General features: G+C 40.7%; 1 protein-coding gene across 2 annotated transcripts in view; it reads right to left on the bottom strand.

Moving 5' to 3' along the window:
- The window catches only part of fam133b (family with sequence similarity 133 member B), a 44026-nt gene extending 26494 nt beyond the window's left edge, over window positions 1-17532 (bottom strand). For both annotated transcript variants that reach the window (XM_060825398.1, XM_060825399.1), the window contains exons 1-2: window positions 17417-17532; window positions 13087-13184 (exon numbers count right to left, since the gene is read on the bottom strand). In XM_060825398.1, coding sequence (XP_060681381.1) covers window positions 13087-13184; window positions 17417-17440 — 122 coding nt within the window. In that variant the 5' untranslated portion in view covers window positions 17441-17532. The remainder of the gene's footprint in view (window positions 1-13086; window positions 13185-17416) is intronic.
- Window positions 17533-18119: the final 587 nt, after the last annotated feature.

The following is an 18119-nucleotide window of genomic DNA, read 5'->3' as shown; positions in this document are numbered from 1 at the left end:
AACATATTTTTTTTTGTCCATTTACATTTTTTTTTACAATAGATACCAAAGTTTCACATCAAAAAGATTGGAAAATTAACAGATTTTTAGTTCTGTTTAGTTTCTGTATCACTTCTTAAAAGGTGGGGGATGTATTTGCTTTTTTCCAATCTGCAGGAACATTTGTAGAATCTAAAGAGACTTGAATACTGTGGACTACCAATGCATCCACTATCCCTACAGCCACCTCATTCAATTCTGAGATATAGCTCAGCTGTTCAAGAAATTTAACAACATTCATGTAATTAATTTTGAGTACTTCTTCTTAAATTATACTAATTTCTTTCAAAGTCTCATTTTCACATCATTGCTGATTAGTTTGATCAGAAAATAGATTGAATTAGAATTTTCTGTGCCAACTGAAAAACAGTTTCTGAATATGTAAATAAAAGCAAAGTACTGCACACTCTGAAGATCTGAAATAATAAACTTGTGGAGAAACTTCGCGATATGGCAGTGTATGTGGAGAGAGAAACAAAGTTAAAGCTCCAAATCCAATATGACTCGTTTGGAACCCTGGGAACTTTGGGTTCCGAAGAAGTCATTTTCGACTCAAAATGTTAATGCAAATCTCTCTCCACAGACAGTGCCATACCTGCCAAGTTCCTCTAACGCTTTGTTATTTATGTTGGATGTGCACACATGGCAGCAAAGTCATGCTAATCTAAGAGATGGCAAATGCCAAAATTATCTGCAAATTAAAAACGCTTTCAGCTCATTAAATGAAGGTTCAACAAGGCAGCTCACTACCACCTTCTCAAGGGCAATTAGAGTCGGGTAATAAATGTCAGCCATTTAGCGATTTCCATATCCCTTGGGGGAATAAAAAATTGCCTGAAATCTGAAAAACAGGAAGTGTCATTTATAATTGCAGTGTAGGTGACACAAGGCAATGACGAATATTTCTTCAGAGTTAATATTCCAAAATTCACTTCATGGTATCATTAAAAAAATGTTTTGCTGATGGCTTATCAATTTCATGAATTGAATAACCCAGGCAGAGAGACAGGAAGCCTTCTTGTCCAAATCATAGTGATGCTGCATCAGCTGATAACTGATAGGTGTATTAAAGTTGGCTTGTGTGCTCAAAGAGAGGGTGAAAAAAAAGTCAGAATCCTGATTGTTATCCAGTTATCCCTACAGAAGGAGCATGCCATAAGGCCAGCTGTTGATATGGTTGGCATGTATCACTTGCAGTCTAGATTACAGTGGTGCTAGAAAAGCACAGCAGGTCAGGCAGCATCTGAGGAGCAGGAAAATCAACGTTTCAGGCAAAAGCACTTCATCAGGAATAGAGTTCTATTCCTGATGAAGGGCTTTTGCCCGAAACATCTATTTTCCTGCTTCTCGGATGCTGCCTGACCTGCTGAGCTTTTCCAGCACCACTCTAATCTAGCCTCTAGTTTCCAGCATCTGCAGTCCTTGTTTTTATCATGTATCTCCTGCAGACTGTTGATACATAATGTTAAGACTCCAAAATAAAAATAAGGTGCTTGAGGGGAAAAGTTGCAGGGAAATACTCTATAAAGACAAAATTAAGAGCACTAAAATTGCATGCTGGTGGAAGTAGAGAAATAAATCTTGTGGCACAGATGCAGATCGATTTTAGGTGGGCTAATTTAGAAAGCGGTGATTTGAAAACAATGAACAAAATCAGGAGTCACAATGAGTTCAGTATAGCAAGCCTGAATAAGAACATTAGAACTAGGATAGGTGATTCAGCCATTTGAGACTACTTTGCCATTTGATACGATCATGACTGATCTCACCTTGGCCTCACCTCCAATTTCCTGCCCAATCCCCACAACCATTTAACAAATAACTAATTAAACATCTCTCCACCCGGCCTTGGAGCACTGGGGAACAGACAATACTGGATTTACTGTTGTGCAATGAGGCAGACTTAATAAGGGAACTTAAGGTGAAGGAATCCTTAAGGTGGTGGTCACAAAATGCTTGCAGAGTAAATTCAATTTGAGAGTGAGAAGATAGAATCAGAGGTAAAGGCATTACAGCTGAATAAAGGCATGAGGGAGGAACTGGGTAACATTGACGGAGAGAAGCCTAGCAGGAAAGAGTAGCAATGGCAGGAGTTTCTGGAAGTAATTCAGGTGACACAGCAGAGATTCATCCCAAGGAAATTTAACATGGTACAGGGACGATGAGGCAATCATAGCTGACGAGGGAAGTCAGAGATAGCAAAAAGCAAAAGCATATAGTGTGGCAAAGGGCAGTGGGAAACCAGAGGATTGGGAAGCTTACAAAGACCAACAGAGGACAACAAAAAAAAAGGAGGAAGATTAAATATATGAGGGTAAACTATAGCCAGTAATATAAAGGAAGACTAAGAGTTTCTTTAGATATATAAAGGGTAAAGAGAAAGGCAAAAGTGGACATTGGGCCACTGGAAAATGACACTGGATAGATAGTAATGGGAACAAGGAAATCACTGAGAGACTGAATAATTACTTTACGTCAATCTTCACAGTGGAAGACATGAGTAATATCCTAAAAATTCAAGAGTGAGGGGGCAGAGCCAAGTATGGTGGTCATCACCAAGGCGAAGGTGCTAGAAAAACTGAACGGCCTGAAGGTGGATAAATCACCCGGACCAGATGTACCACACCCCAATGTTCTAAGGGAGATAGCTGAAGAGATAGTAGAGGCATTAGTGGTGAAAGTTCAAGAATTGCTAGAATTAGGGAGGCTCCCAGAAGACTGGAAAATTGCTTACGTGACACCCCTGTATAAAAAGGGAACAAGGCAAAAGATGAAAAATTATAGAACAATTAGCCTAACCTGGGTCATGGGTAAGATCCTGGAATCCATTCTGAAGGATGAGATTTCTGAATACTTGCAAGTGTATGATAAAATAGGGCAAAGGCAGCATGGTTTCATTAAGGGGAGGTCATGCCTGATGAATCTGATAGAATTCTTTGAGAAGTAACAAGCAGGTTAGGGGGATCCAAGATGGCGGCGACCCAGCAAGTCCAAATCTATCGTGCTCCTCCAAAGAATTGGGCAAAGTGGGCCACCCGCCTCCACCACACTCACCAAATCATTTAAAATGGTTTTAACTTAATGCAATTAGTTGCTCTGTACTGAATTTAAACAATCTAATCTCCTGTAAAAATGACTAAAGGGAAGGGAGCCCACAGTTCTCAGCAGGCAGGAACCACTACCCCACCCTCCTCAGCTGCAGCAGAGGCGTCCGCAGCCGTCCCGGGGGACTTACCTATGGTGGCGAGCCTCATAGAAATAATTTCCAAACTTGACGCAAAGATCGACGCCTTCATCGAAGAGTCCCGGAGCAGATGGAATTCACTCTCGGCCACACTACAAAAGCATGACCGAGACGTCGAGGAAATAAGCGCCGAGTCGGAGGGGCGGAGCTAAAGGCCGCGACCTCTGAGACAATAGCAGAATTGGCCGTGGATTGGGGTCATCGAAAAAATATTTGTTTGCTGGGCCTTCCCGAACAGGAAGAGGAAGGCCAGCTTACAGCGTTCCTCGAGCAGTGGCTTCCACAGCTTTTAAATCTGGAGGCTGAATCAGGTCAGGTAAGGGTGGAATGGGCCTACCGGGTTGCAACATGTGGGCCTGGCTCGAACCAGCACCCCCGCTCGGTCCTGTTCCGGCTGCAGAGCTACAAGGAGACGCAGATACTCTTAGAAGCTTCCAGAAATCTTGGGAAGGATCCCCAAGCTATGATTTGTAAAGGATCCAAGATTATGTTATTCCAGGATTTTTCCCCAGCTTTGGTCCGAAAGGGGAAGACGTTTGATGAAGCAAAGAAGCGTTTAAGGGATTTAATTATTCAGTACTCCTTACGCTACCCAGCAACACCACGTTTTAACCATGAAGGGTCCGTGTACAACTTTGGATCGCCGGAGAAGGCCCAGGAATTTTTGGACTCTCTTAGATAAATTGTAAAAGTTAATTGATGTTGTTTTACCCTCCCCCCACCCCGGTATTCCCCCCCCCTTTTTTGAAATTATTAATTCCTTTCATTACCTTACTGTTTAATATTATCTCCGGGGGGGGGGGGGGGGGTGTCTAGTTAATGTTGGTTGGGGGGGTGGTTACCTTATGCTATTTTATCTCTGTATTTAGGAGCGGGGTTGCTTTCCCCTGTCATTTTATATTACTATATTTAATTATTACTTGTTGAGATTAATTTTATAGATATACATGTTTATACCTGGTATTAACATTGGTGTGGGGGGGGGGGGCGGTGGTCACTGTTAACTCTACCTCTGTAGTATATTTGAATTTTCTTCATCCTATTGTGGAGTGCCTGAGTCAAGGGTGGGACACTGGTTGGGAGAGGATATGATGGGCTTCTCGAAAGGAAGTGATGCCCCCTGGGAACAAGGGGGAAAATCTCCATTTAAATAAGTTTTATATTTTTTTTTATTTAGAAATAGTATTTTATTATATTGACGTGAGAGTATTAAAGAGCCTTTATTTTTGTGAATTTTATATGCATTATGCTCGGGATGTTTTGGATAGGGTTTCTTCTCCCGAGGAGGTCTTGGACTTACCCGGACAATTATGGTTAATCAGTCAGTTAAATGGTGCACCTGGAATGTCAAGGGGAGTAATTCGCCAGTCAAAAGGAAGAAAATATTATCAAACCTCAAGAAAGGGTTGATATTACTCTCCTACAGGGGAGACACTTATTGGACAAAGAACACATGAAATTACAACAGGGTGGATTTGATCAAGACTTCTTTTCTTCCTTCAGCTCAAAAAGTAGGGGAGTTGTTATCCTTATTCAGAAGAATCTCTCTTTCAAAATCCTAAATCAGATAAAAGACAAATCTGGACGATATATTCTGATTAAAGCCCTTATAAATGGACAGGAATATGGGATCTTAAATCTGTATTGTCCCCGGCACATCCTTTTAAATTTAGAATAGAAGCCTTCTCAAAATCGATGGCTCTCGGTGCTCGTCATACAATTATAGGGGGAGATTTTAATTGTATTATGGATCCGGAAATACATAGGATTCCCAAGAGTACTGCAGGAGTATTCCCCAAATCCAGACAATTGGTGGATTTTTTTAAAGATTCCATGTCATCCTGTAGAATAGGCAGTATAACAATTTCTGATCACGCTGCTGTATATATAGAAATCAAGGCGAGGAACAATGAGACATCCCCCCCGGCATTGGCGTATGGATCTCTTCCTGATGAAAAATATAGTAAATTTGTAAAGTACTTCTTTCAAGAATTTAAAACTTTTTTAGAAATTAATTCAGGTACAGCTAGCAACCATCAATGATGTGGGAGACCATCAAAGCTTACGCGTGAGGTTTGATCATTTCATACTCAACGACCCAGAAGAAATTAAAGGGAGAACAACAGCTTCAGCTCGAAGCTCGCTTAAAAGTGGCTGAAACAGCACACGCTGACAGACCTTCTATTAACAAATTACAAAGGATTACGGCCTTTAGGGCAGCTTTAAAACACCACGCTTACCCAAACGGCTGAGAGGGAAATATTATTTGCAAAACAAAGGTTATGTGAATTTGGCAATAAACCTGGCAGATACTTAGCATTTCTTGCAAAGAAAAAAAAAGGCCCCTCAAAACTATCACGTCTATCATTAACATAAAAGGATTAACGCAATTTTTAGAAATTTTATTCTGATTTACATAAATCGCGGGATTGCGAAGATAGAGTTAGGAGGATGCAGTCATTTTTTAAAAACCTGACCTTTCTGGACCTAACTCCGGAACAGGTATCGGTCCTAATGTTCCCTTAACAAGCCAAGAAATACTGGACGCAATCAGGCAATTTCGGAGTGGTAAGACACCTGGCCCAGATGGCTTTCAAGCTGAATTCTATAAAGAATTTACAGGAATATTGGCTGGTCCACTTACGGACATGTATCACTACTCATACAGTCAGGGCTGCCTCCCGCCTTTGCTGAAAGAGGCGAATATCTCTCTTATTCTCAAAAAAGGAAAGGACCCAGAAGATTGCAGGTCATCCAGGCTAATATCCTTGCTAAATGTAGATTTTAAAATCCTTTCTAAAACATTAGCATTGAGGCGTGAAAGGGTACTGCCATATATTATAAAGGAGGATCAGACAGGGTTTATTAAGGGTCGTAGATCATCCAATAATGTTAGAAGGGTTTTGAATGTGATTCAAGCCTGCCATCAGGGAAATATACCAGTAGTCGTCTCATTAGACGCGGAAAAGGCATCTGATAGGGTTGAATGGTCATATCTGTTTTACATACTGGAATGGTTTGGCATTGGAAAGGTGTTTACCAAATGGGTCTCATCACTGTATAACGATCCCACAGCAGTTGTGATTACCAATGGATTAGGCTCGGATAGCTTCAGTGTGGATAGCGTCAGGGATGTCCTCTCTCGCCATTGCTCTTTACGCTAATAATTGAACCACTAGCAGAAGCTATACGGGCTGACCCTAACATAGCGGCCCTGAGGATTGGTAAAGGTAAACATAAAATTACCCTTTATGCAGATGATGTTCTTCTATTTCTCAGTAATTCCCTGATGTCCGTGCCTCGCTTAATCCAAGTTTTACACATTTAGTGTATTTTCAGGCTATAAAATTAATTTCTCAAAAATCGGAGGCTATGCCAATGGGCGGCCTTGCTAGTATATCCCACCTTTTGGATGGATCCCACTTTCCCTTTCGGTGGTTTCTGGAGGGTTTCTTATATTTAGGCATTTTTATTACCCCAGTATTTGGTCAGCTATACAAGGCTAACTTTGTGCATTTACTGGAAAGGATAAGGCAGGACCTCCAGCGATGGGGAGACCTTCCAATTTCCTGGCTGGGTAGAATAGCACTAATTAAGATGAATGTCCTGCCCCATCCCCTATACCTTATGAGAATGCTTCCGGTGATGCTGCTGAGGATGGCACTACGCAAGTTGTATGGCCGGCTGGGTTCCTTCATCTGAAATCATAGACGGCCCCTCATTAAGCTGAAGCAGCTACAGCTTCCACAGGCAAGGGGAGGACTGGATTTCCCAGATTTTAGGAAATATCAGTTAAGTTCCCTATTAAGCTACAAAGCTGATTGGGTCTTATCTGAACCTTCTTCAGGCTTATGCCCAAAACGTCGAATTTCCTGTTCCTTCGATGCTGCCTAACCTGCTGCGCTTTTCCAGCAACATTTTCAGCTCTGATCTCCAGCATCTGCAGACCTCACTTTCTTCTCAAGTAAAATGCCCACTTATTAACCTTTCTTGTTTTCAGACAAGAGGAAAATCATCACGGATCACTGTAAAAGCCCTATAATATGAAATACAATTAAAGCTTGGAATACAATGCGGCAAAATGAGGGCAATTCACATAAAACATCCCCCTATGCTCAGATAGTGGGAGTATGAGGGTTTCAACCTCAGATGCCACTTTCAAACTCTGGAGATCCAGGGGTATCTCCTGTTTAGGGGATCTGTTTAAAGGGGTCCTGATGTCTTTTGAACAGCTGCATCAGAAATTTGGATTACCTAATGGTGATCTCTTTCGATACTTCCAAATTTGAGATTACATACAGAAGACGACTACACTATTAGATAGTCTTTATAAATCAGACAGAGAACAGAGTGCTATGGCCAATGGGGGTATCCTCGGTCAGCACTATTTATCATTTATTACATGTTGAAGTATCAGAAGAAAAGGGCAATCTGCTTAAAACAAGGGATCGGGGACTGGAAATCTATATAGAAATGTGGAATGACATTTGGGAAAATGCCAGGAAAGTCTCCATCTGCAACAGAACTCAGGCCATTCAGCTGAAGATACTTCATAGGGCCCATATAGCACCGAACTGATTGGCAAAATTTAAGGCAGGAGCATCTGCAATGTGTCCCAAATGTAAAATAGAGGTGGGCACTCTTGTACATTGCTTATGGACCTGTCATAAGATCCGTAGATACTGGACTAAAGTAGCAAGTGCAAATGTGTTGCTGGTCAAAGCACAGCAGGCCAGGCAGCATCTCAGGAATAGAGAATTCGACGTTTCGAGCATAAGCCCAAAGTAGCAAGTGCTCTGACAGAAATCTTAGGAACGGAAATTAGCGTGGATCCATATCTCTCCTTTTGGGCTTTTCGAACTTACCCTCCCTGGATATGCACGGGAAGAGATTATTTTCTATTCACTCTTTCTGTGTAAGGAAAAATATTTTGGTAAACTGGGTGGCTGAGGGCCTCCCTGAACTTTTGAATTGGCACAGAATAATCATGGAATGTGTTCCTCTTGATTTCCTTACAAATATGGTGCACCAAAAGACAGAATTATTCCACAAAATATGGCAGCCCTTCTTGAATTATACAAATACAGATATTTCGGCTATCCTAACAAGGGCTTTTATTTGAGATGGCGAACCTGGCTGGTCCGAGGCCCCTTGGGAGAGGAATCCCGCATGAATATGGGTTTTGTTATGATCAGATGTTAACACATTCCGAGCATGTATCTCACTACTCAATTTCTGTGTTATCTGTCAGTTTTTTTTCCCCTGAATAATTTAAGAGATTTAAATCATACACACTGGTCATTTGTAGGTTAGATTAGTAGTTAGTGGAGTTTTTTTTTCTCTCGGTATCTCTTTTTTCTGTTTGATAGATTTTGGTTTTTATTTATTTAAGATTTAATTGTATATCAATGTTTATACTTGGGAGTTTTTTTAAAATTTGTAAACTTGTAAAAATGTTAAATTTTCAATAAAAATACCTATTAAAAAAACAAGCAGGTTAGACCAAAGGAGAGCCAGTGGATGTTATCTTCAAGGCGGCCTTTGACAAGGTGCCACATAGGAAGCTACTGAGTAAGATAAGGGTCCAAAGTGCCAGAGGCAAGGTGGATAGAGGCTTGACTGTCTGACAGAAAGCAGAGAATGGGGATAAAAGGGTCCTTCTCAGGACACAGTCAGTGACAAGCGGTGTTCTGCATGGCTCAGTATTGGGACCACAACTTTTCGCCTTGTACATTAACGATCTAAACTAACATTACATGTGGGGACATCACCCACCATGTATGTGGCAGGTACTCATGTGACTGCCAACATTGTCTATCTCATATGCTGCAGGCAAGAATGCTCTGAGGCATAATACCTTGGCGAGACCAAGATGAAGCTATGACAATGGATGAATGGACTCCGCACAATAATCACCAGAGAGGAATGATCCCCCCAGTCAGGGGACACTTCAGTGGTCAGGGACATTTGGCCTTGGATCTTCAGGTGACCATTCTCCAAAGTGGACTTTGGGATACGCCACAATGCAGAGTGGCCGAGCAGAGGCTGTTAGCCAAGTTCGATACACATGATGATGACCTCAACCAGGACCTTGGGTTCATGTCATACTACAGGTGACCCCACTACATCATACACACACACGCGTACACTCTTACACACACACAAAGTTTATGGGGTGAATTTGCATTTGCAGATTTGTAATTGTGGATACATTCTATTTTGTTCAAAAAGCACAATCTGTAGGCAGTCAATCCATGTAACATTTTATAAATTCCTACTCTGGAAACAGAACCTGTCTGACTCAAAATTGGGATACAGACAGACTCTAACCTCACATCTTGAATGCATTGTCTGATCTGCTATGTGACTTTTTTTATGTAAAACCTTAAGTTATCTCAAGTGTGTGATTTGAAAGAAGTTCTTGGATTTACATATTAATAAAGTGAAACCTGCAACCCATTGTAAAAGATGAAAGACTTAACAGCAATCTAGGCTTGTTCAACATATCGTTTCAGCTGCATGCATGACACTGTCATCGTTTGTTACAAGTTGTGTCTTATGATCCTGCTCTATAGCTACTTTAAGGAGCAGTGCCCAAATAAACCTGTTGGGAGTATAACCTGGTGTTGTGTGATTTTTAACCTTGATATAGATGAAGGTAATGAAGGCAATGAAGGCATTCTGTATCATCTGCAGACTTAGCCAAAGATTGCTACTTATCCCTCTACCTTTGAGGTGGCGGGGAGGCTACAGAATGATTTGCACAGCTTAGGAGAGTGGGCAAAGAAATGATAGATGGAATACAATTTGGGAAAGAGCGAGGTCATGCACTTTGATAGGAAAGAGACATGGACTATTTTCTAAATGGGGAGAAAATTCAGAAGCCTGAAGTGCAAAGAGACTTGGGAGTTCTAGTCCAGGATTCTCTCAAGGTAAACTTGCAGGTGGAGTCAGTAGTTAGGAAGGCAAATGCAATGATGGCATTTAGTTTGAGAGGAGTTGAATATAAAAGTAGGCATGTGCTTCTGATTCTCCGTAAGGCTCTGGTCAGACCACATTTGGAGTACAACGCACAGTTTTGGGGTCCATATCTCAGGAAGGATGTATTGGCTCTGGACCGTATTCAGAGATGGTTCACAAGAATGTTCCCAGGAATGAAACACTTAATATATGAGAAACATTACCAATCTCATGGTTTATGCTCGATGGAGTTTAAAAGTATGAGGGAGGATCTAATTGAAACATACAGAATACTGAATGGTCTGGACAGAGTTGTGTTGGGAAGAGGTTTCCATTGGTAGGAGAGACTAGGACCCAAGGGCTTAGCCTTAGAGTAAAGGGAAGGCCTTTTAGAACAAAGATAAGGAGAAACTTCAGCCAGAGCAGTTATGGTGAATCTATGGAATTCATTGCCACAGAAGGCTGGGGAGGCCAGGTCATTGAGTATGTTTAAGACTGAGATAGATAGATTCTTGAATATCAAGGGGATCAAAGGTTACAGGAAGAAAGTGGGGTTGAGAAACTTATCAGCCATGATTGAATGGCGGAGCAGACTCAATGGGCGGAATAGCCAAATTTCTGCTCCTATGCCTTATGGTCTTAAATTTATTCTTTATTCCTGCATCCACTACACTCTGGGGCAGCAAATTCCACTGATTTACAATCCTTCAAGAATTTGATTCCTTCTCATATGTTTTAAATCTGCCACCCTTTAGCCTAAAAAAATGGAATCTCATTCAAGATTGCCCCACAAGGGGAAATATCCATATTATATCTACCTTGTCAATTCCTTTGAGCATCTTGCATGCCTCAACTAGATTTCCTTTCATCTTTTGAAAGACAAGTATAAACCTAAACTACTCAATCTCACCTCATAAGATATGCCTCTCATCGTGAATTAATCTTGCAAACTTTCTCTGAATGGTGTCCAAAGCAATTACATCCTTAGTCAAGTAAGGGGATCAAAACTGCAAGTTGCACTCCAGATGCAATCTCACCATTGCTTTGTACAAATGAAAGACATATCTCACATGCTGAGATTGAGTAGTTTAGGTATATATTTGAAGAGTATAAATTGCTATTAGAAAAAAAATAGTCTACATCATTATTTAAAATATTGCATCTCTTTACAGATGATGCAATGATGCTGATACTTTTAAAAGAGTTATAGAATGGGATTCTTTCCAGCAAAAAGACCCTGAAAGGACTCAGTCTCTACACAGTACTAAGTCCTGTTAGTCATGGTGAGATGGTTTTGGCACTCCAAGGGCTAAATTACGAAGCATGATTACACAAATTCTGGTTGTATTCCCTGGAAGTTAGAAGGTGAAGAAATAATATGAGTGAAGGTTTCAAGATAATAAAAGAAACAAGTCAAGATAGAGAAACCACATTGTCAGAGTAATATAGTTACTATATGTTATAAACTAAAATATAAAGATAGAAATTTCAAGAGTGGAATCAGGGAACACTTTTCCACACTTCGTAATAAAAAGTTGGAACTATCTTCTATAAACAGCAATTGATATAAAAAAATCCAAGATCAATTGTGTAGTTGAATAAACACATTAAGGGATGTGGGGAAGAGATGACGGAGCTGGGTTTCAAGGACAGGCGTGATCACTTTGAATGGCTTGAGGGATTGAATGGTTTGTTTTGTCCTTGTGCTGTAAATCCTTCCCTTCTCGGTCAGTTCCACAGCAAATGGATATGATAAATTCATTTTCAGACCATTAAGAACTGTTAAACCTGGGAATCAGGACACAAAAAAGTTTGCAGTTGCAAATATTATAAAAAAGTTTATAACCTAGTTGTAAATATCCCATAATATTTTTCAGATCAACCTCTGCTTTTAGTAAAGGATTCACTTTGAATAAAGTGTCATTTGGATTTTAATTCTGGACGACAAACATTTCACAATCTTTCACAGATTGGATTAAAAAACTTGTTAAAATGATGGTGGGTATGATGACTAGACAAGAAATCATGGAATTCAAACTTGACACTTCCCTCAACTCTCCAATTTATCATGCTATCTTTATGCCTCATTCTTTGACTGTCTTCAGGATTTGGCATGGATCCTGGTAAGAGTCGCCATGCTACATGCACTCTCCACCAATGAAGACATATCACAATCGTTATCCCAAATAAAAACCCAATTATTAGCTCCAATTCTTTCCCCTCTGCACTGTAGCAGGTACATCAGCTAAATGACAATACACATCATTGCCTTTAAAACCAAGGATGCTTACCAAAAAATGAATGGTTCATTGAGACAGCAAATGGCTGATGTAAATCAGTCAATGTTCTCACATATTTAACAACACAAGTTGTAATGGAACAAATGAACAATTCTAGCAGCAGATCTGAATGTGCACAGTGTTCCCATGTGGTATGACGTGTAATTCAAAATGAAATGGCTTAGCATTACTAGATGAAAGTCAATGCATTCAGCTGTAAAGACCAAGTATCTATTTTAGAAAGTCAGAACAACTGTAAGAAAAAGTTAAGCCAGAATCAATTTTGTTTTCTTATTGCAAATAAGAAATGAATCAAAAATAATTTAAAACTTTTAGGACTATATTTTAATTCAGTTGGTAAGTTACAATATAATCTTTAGTAATAAAACGTACATTCCAAACTAACAGTTTGACATGTTTTTGGACAAATTGCTATGATTTTATTATTTGCATTGATATTCATTTGATATTGAAACATCACAATCTCATCACTCCTCACAACAAAGAAATGTAAGACATCAAATTCAAGAAAGGAAAAAGTGGAATAATTCCTATCCTTCTTACCAAGTAGGTCTTGGTCGACTCAAGTAATCTTGTATAGAAGGTCCTGAAGAAGGTGCAGGGCCTCGAGCTCTTGCAAGAGCCACTGGATTAATAAAGGCCTAAAAATGTGAGGAAGACTTAGACAACTGCACCAGGAATTTGTAAATACTAAACAGTAAAACAAAGCTATTGCCAAGCCATTTGGTTATGCAAAGCGAGATGCCTCTAACACTATTAACTTATGCCGATGACTTAGGATTTAAAAAGGCTTTTTTATAATCCAACTTACCTTTTAAGTTTGCCTCTCATAGTAAAAATGTTATTGAAGCAAGATTCAACAAAGATGACAAAATTCATTGGAAACATTAAAACCTTTGGAAGAGGTTTACCCATCTTCTCTGATGGATGACAGTCACCAGCGATAGTAATAGCTCTGGGATACATCTGCAGCTAGAATGGCAAGATTAACAAGTACCTGCTTGGCTTTAAATTTGTTGCTTGCAGTTTCAGAAAAAAATGTATTCTCATGATCTCAATTACAACTCACTTCTGTTACTCATCTTTCCTGCAATATTAATGCAGCAGTGAGCTGTAGGGCATCCTTTACTCTATAGCTGTGGACCAAATTCTGGCATAATTGTTGGGATCATTAGTGATGTATATGTCTCTGTAATATATAACATGTGGCCAATGATAAGAACATTAGGATGAATAAAGCTGCTGTATAAAAATGAGCAGCAGATGCAACAGTTGAAAGAAGAGCCAAATCACCTAAGGATGGTTACTGGTATATGCCTTTGGATGCAGTCAGCAACCACAAATTTGTTCCTGGTTGCCACAGTTGTTTTCCATGTCCACAGCACATCAGATTTGCAGTGGTTGGCCACAATGGTCCGCTTACATAATGTATCATTAAATAACGGAGAAATTAAAGGTTTGTAGAGATGTGTGAGTGTTGAAGATAAGGGATAATGATGCAGTCAGACACTGTCACAGGCCAGCATTCAGGTCATTCAATAATGGACATGAAACAGGAATATTGCCTGGCAGGACCAGCATTTACTGACCATTCTTAATTACCCTCGAGAAGGTGGTAATGGCTTACAGAATTGCTAGACGTGATGTGAAGTAGGGATATCACGAGGTGGTACACGATCTTGACCCGAAAACAATGAATGAACAATAGTTTCAAGTCAAGGTAATGTGAATTGGGTAATCGGAGGGGCGGGGGGCGGAGGGGGTAATCTTGGTTCCCATCTACCTCAACCTTTGTTAAAATGGGTAAGGGGCTTTGGGTTAAGACAATACTGTTGAAAGAAGTTTCCCAAGTTGTTTTATATTAGGGTGTACACATTGCTGCCACGAGATGCTGGTGAAAGAAATGAATGCTCATTTGGCAAATGGGATATCAATCAAGGACATATTGAGACACCAAAACACTCATATTAGTTAATTTTATACAATCAGTGATTAAGAAAGCTCTTCTGGAGTTTTATGTCTAGCTCTGGTTGCCCTATTACAGGAAGGATATTATTAAGCTATAGAGGGTTCAGAAAGGATTTATCAGGATGTTGCTGAGAATGAACTGCGTGGGTTATAAAGGAGAGAATGGATAGGCTGGAACATTTTTTTTAACTGAAGTGCAAGATGTTGAGGGGTCACCTTATAGAGGTTTATAAATTCATGAAGGGCATAAGGTGGTGAATGGCAGCTGCCTTTTCCTCCAGCGAGGGGGTATTTTGAGGGTAGAGGGCATATTTTAAGGTGACAGGAGAAAGATTTTAAAAAGATATGGGGGTAATTTTTTTGTTTGTTACACAGAGTGATTCGCATGTGGAAAGACCTTCCAGAGGAAGTGATGGAGGAGAGTACAGTTACAACTTTTAAAAAGATATTTAGATAAGTATATGAATAAGAAATGTTTGGGGGATAAGGATCATGCACAGGCAAGTGGGACTAGTTTAGTTTGGGATTATGGTTGGCTGTATGACTATGTCATACAGCCAACCATATGGTAAAGAACTCAGTCAGCAAAGCAGAAAGTACAATAAACTCTCATATCAGGCACACATAGGGAGGTTGACTGCGTCAGCTGTGGCCAGGACTGCTTGTAATTACTATCAACAAGGTTTGATCAAAAGGTGGTGATGCTGGGGTGGTAGTGGGGGCAGCAAGACAGATAGAGGCATTCCGGGTCAATACCTGGCTGTATGAGAATTGTGGTTAGCAAACTACTGGTTAATAGTTACTGTAATTCCTCACACACCTGAATTATATCTTGAAGATATGGCATTTGCTCTGGGGAGTCAGAAGTGAGTAACTTTCTACAGGATTATCTTCAGACCTTCTCTTGGACCCAGAATATTAATGAATGGGTGCCTCTGTTAGGATTATGGCCAGTGGTAATCCCCAGAATATCAAAGGTTGGGTAATTCAGCAATGGCGACATTTTTGAATCTTGAACAGAGATGATTAGCAATGTTTGAGAAGAATTGTCGCTCAGGTTGAGGTTCAGGTTGTAAGTTTGCTTTCACACATTTTGTCACCATGCTAGGTAACATCATCAGTGAGCCTCCGGTGAAGTAACACCAGCACTTCACCAGAGGCTCACTGATTATATTACGTAGCATGGTGATTAAATGTCTGTAAACAAACCTTCCAGCTCAGCGATCAAATGTGCAAACTAGAGATGGTTAGATTCTCTCCATGAGCATCGTTGATATCTGGCACTTGAGGCACATGAAAGTCATTCACCTCTTACCAATCCAAGCCTGAATGACCTAATCGGTTTTATAACAGCATAATTCCCCTGCTTTCGTACTTAATATCTCCATTTAAGGCGGCCAAGGTCCCATATTCTTTGCCATCTATTCTCACAAAGGTAGTTGTACTATTATGCAATATTTGTGCTCTTGTATGACCCTGTGTAATACAAAAACTACACAATACAAATGCACAAAGTATTGGTGATGTAATGGCGTTATATGCAATACACACTTTAGAAGTTTGTGTTTTAGAAAAAGGACTCCTTATTCACCCAACTGTGTTACAGTCAATTCACATTACTGAAAGATGCGTTATAACTGAACTGCCTGTACGGCCCGCTATCTTCAAAGATGTATGCACATGGAGCCTCCTATCCTGCACATCACTTAGAACTATGCCATTAGGTATATATTTCCTTTCCATATGTTGTTACCCCTTCACTTTTTAAATTCCACTGGCCACTTATCGGCCTATTTGAAAAACTAGCTCTGTTTTGCTTCAGTCAATTGTCACACCTCCGTTTGCTAACATTGGATAAATTTTAGAATATTACTGTGTACTTCACTGCGTGTGATTTATTTATATATAAAAACATATATCAAAGTCGTCACGGGTCATAGCACTGAGTCTTGAGATATACCACGTTCATATCTTTCGCTAGACCAAAAAAACAATTTCCTACAATATTATGGCTCTGAGGAAGGGTCACCAGACACAAAACCTTAACTCTAATTTCTCTCCAAAGACGCTGCCAAACCTGAACTTTCCCAGCAACTTGTTTTTGTTTGTAATTTAACACAACGCACTGCTTCCGAACTAACATCCACATTAGCGCTATTATTATTAGGCGAATCTGAGTATCATCGATCAGTTCATTTTATCCAGTCCCTTGTCAAACATATTCTTCAAGTCCATACTGACAACATCTAATCCTTCTCTTTCAGACTTTTCTGTTAATCAGAAAATTCGATTCAATCAAAATATGACTTTTATAAGCTCGTGCTGGCTCTTCTAAATTAACAGAATCTCTCCAAGTTACCTGTTGATTTTTAATTCTCTTTATTATGATGTCAAAAAACTTAACCACCACCTGGTGTCAAACTGACTCGCGATATATGCCCAGCAATATATTTAGGTCTCTTATTGGGTAAAGCTCAATTTATTGGAGCGTCTGATGTTTAACAATTCCAGCATTTCAGTCAACAGTTTGTGTACTTTAAAGATGCTCAGTTACTTTGAAATTTTCAGTGCATGTGTGTTAGTCTATATAAAATTTGCCATTTTCCAGGTTTCCGACATGTCCAACCACCTTCCTCCCACTGACTCCCCTATCCTGGGGTGGGGAAGATTATGGAAAGCCCATCCGTTATCAACACCCTCACTTCCTTCAGCAACCTGGGATGTGGATCAGAAAGCAGCTCACCAGCCCCCAGCTCATCATTTCCTGCGCCGCGTTACAAACATCAGCCGCCGAAGGTGCTTCAAGGGCCCCTAGCTCCCGTGGAGGGAGCCTCAGCGGCTGTCACGGAGCCGGATAGCCGGGGAGACCCGGGGACGGGTTTAGGCCGCGGGGCCGGGCACTCACCACTCGGTTGTCCCGCTTGCCCATGTTTCCTGGACCACAGTCTCCGCACTGCACGAGCCGAGCCCGACACCGTTCTCAACTGAAACCGGCAACTGTCACGCCTGCGCAGCGCGGCCCAAGGACGCCGGAAGTCACGGCGACGGGAAGGAGGACATGCGCAGTGCAGGGCCGGCCGTTGGTACCGACACTTCCGGTTTCTTAACGGTCGCTTTCGGCTCGTGCCGGGCTCGGAATGAAACTGCTTAATCCGTGTCCACGAACTTAAAGTCTTTTTGGTGCTTGGATTCGGGTAATAAAAACAATAACTGTTCTGAATAATTAGCGGTCTTGGTTGTTTTGTTATAAAATTCACTCAAAGTATAGCTTGAACAAATACATTCGGGGTGTGATGCTGCTGTTCCTCCAAATGAACTTGGAGCATCCCATGTCCGAACAAACGCTTGGTACCCATCGGAATTGCTTTTGAAATACTGTAAATCTTCACGTAATTCCAAGTTTCAAAAAAAAAGTTATTGGATAAGTGGCCGGAGAATGCTTCGTTTTGACGCTGATGTTGTGTGCGGCACGGTGGCACAGTGGTTAGCACTGCTGCCTCACAGCGCCTGAGACCCGGGTTCAATTCCCGCCTCAGGCGACTGACTGTGTGGAGTTTGCATGTTCTCTCCGTGTCTGTGTGGGTTTTCTCCAGGTGCTCCGGTTTCCT

Source organism: Hemiscyllium ocellatum, chromosome 5 (genome assembly GCF_020745735.1).
Source record: "Hemiscyllium ocellatum isolate sHemOce1 chromosome 5, sHemOce1.pat.X.cur, whole genome shotgun sequence".
NCBI lineage: Eukaryota > Metazoa > Chordata > Chondrichthyes > Orectolobiformes > Hemiscylliidae > Hemiscyllium > Hemiscyllium ocellatum.
The sequence above is the reverse complement of the archived record's forward strand: the minus strand, read 5'-3'. Positions and strand labels throughout refer to the sequence as shown.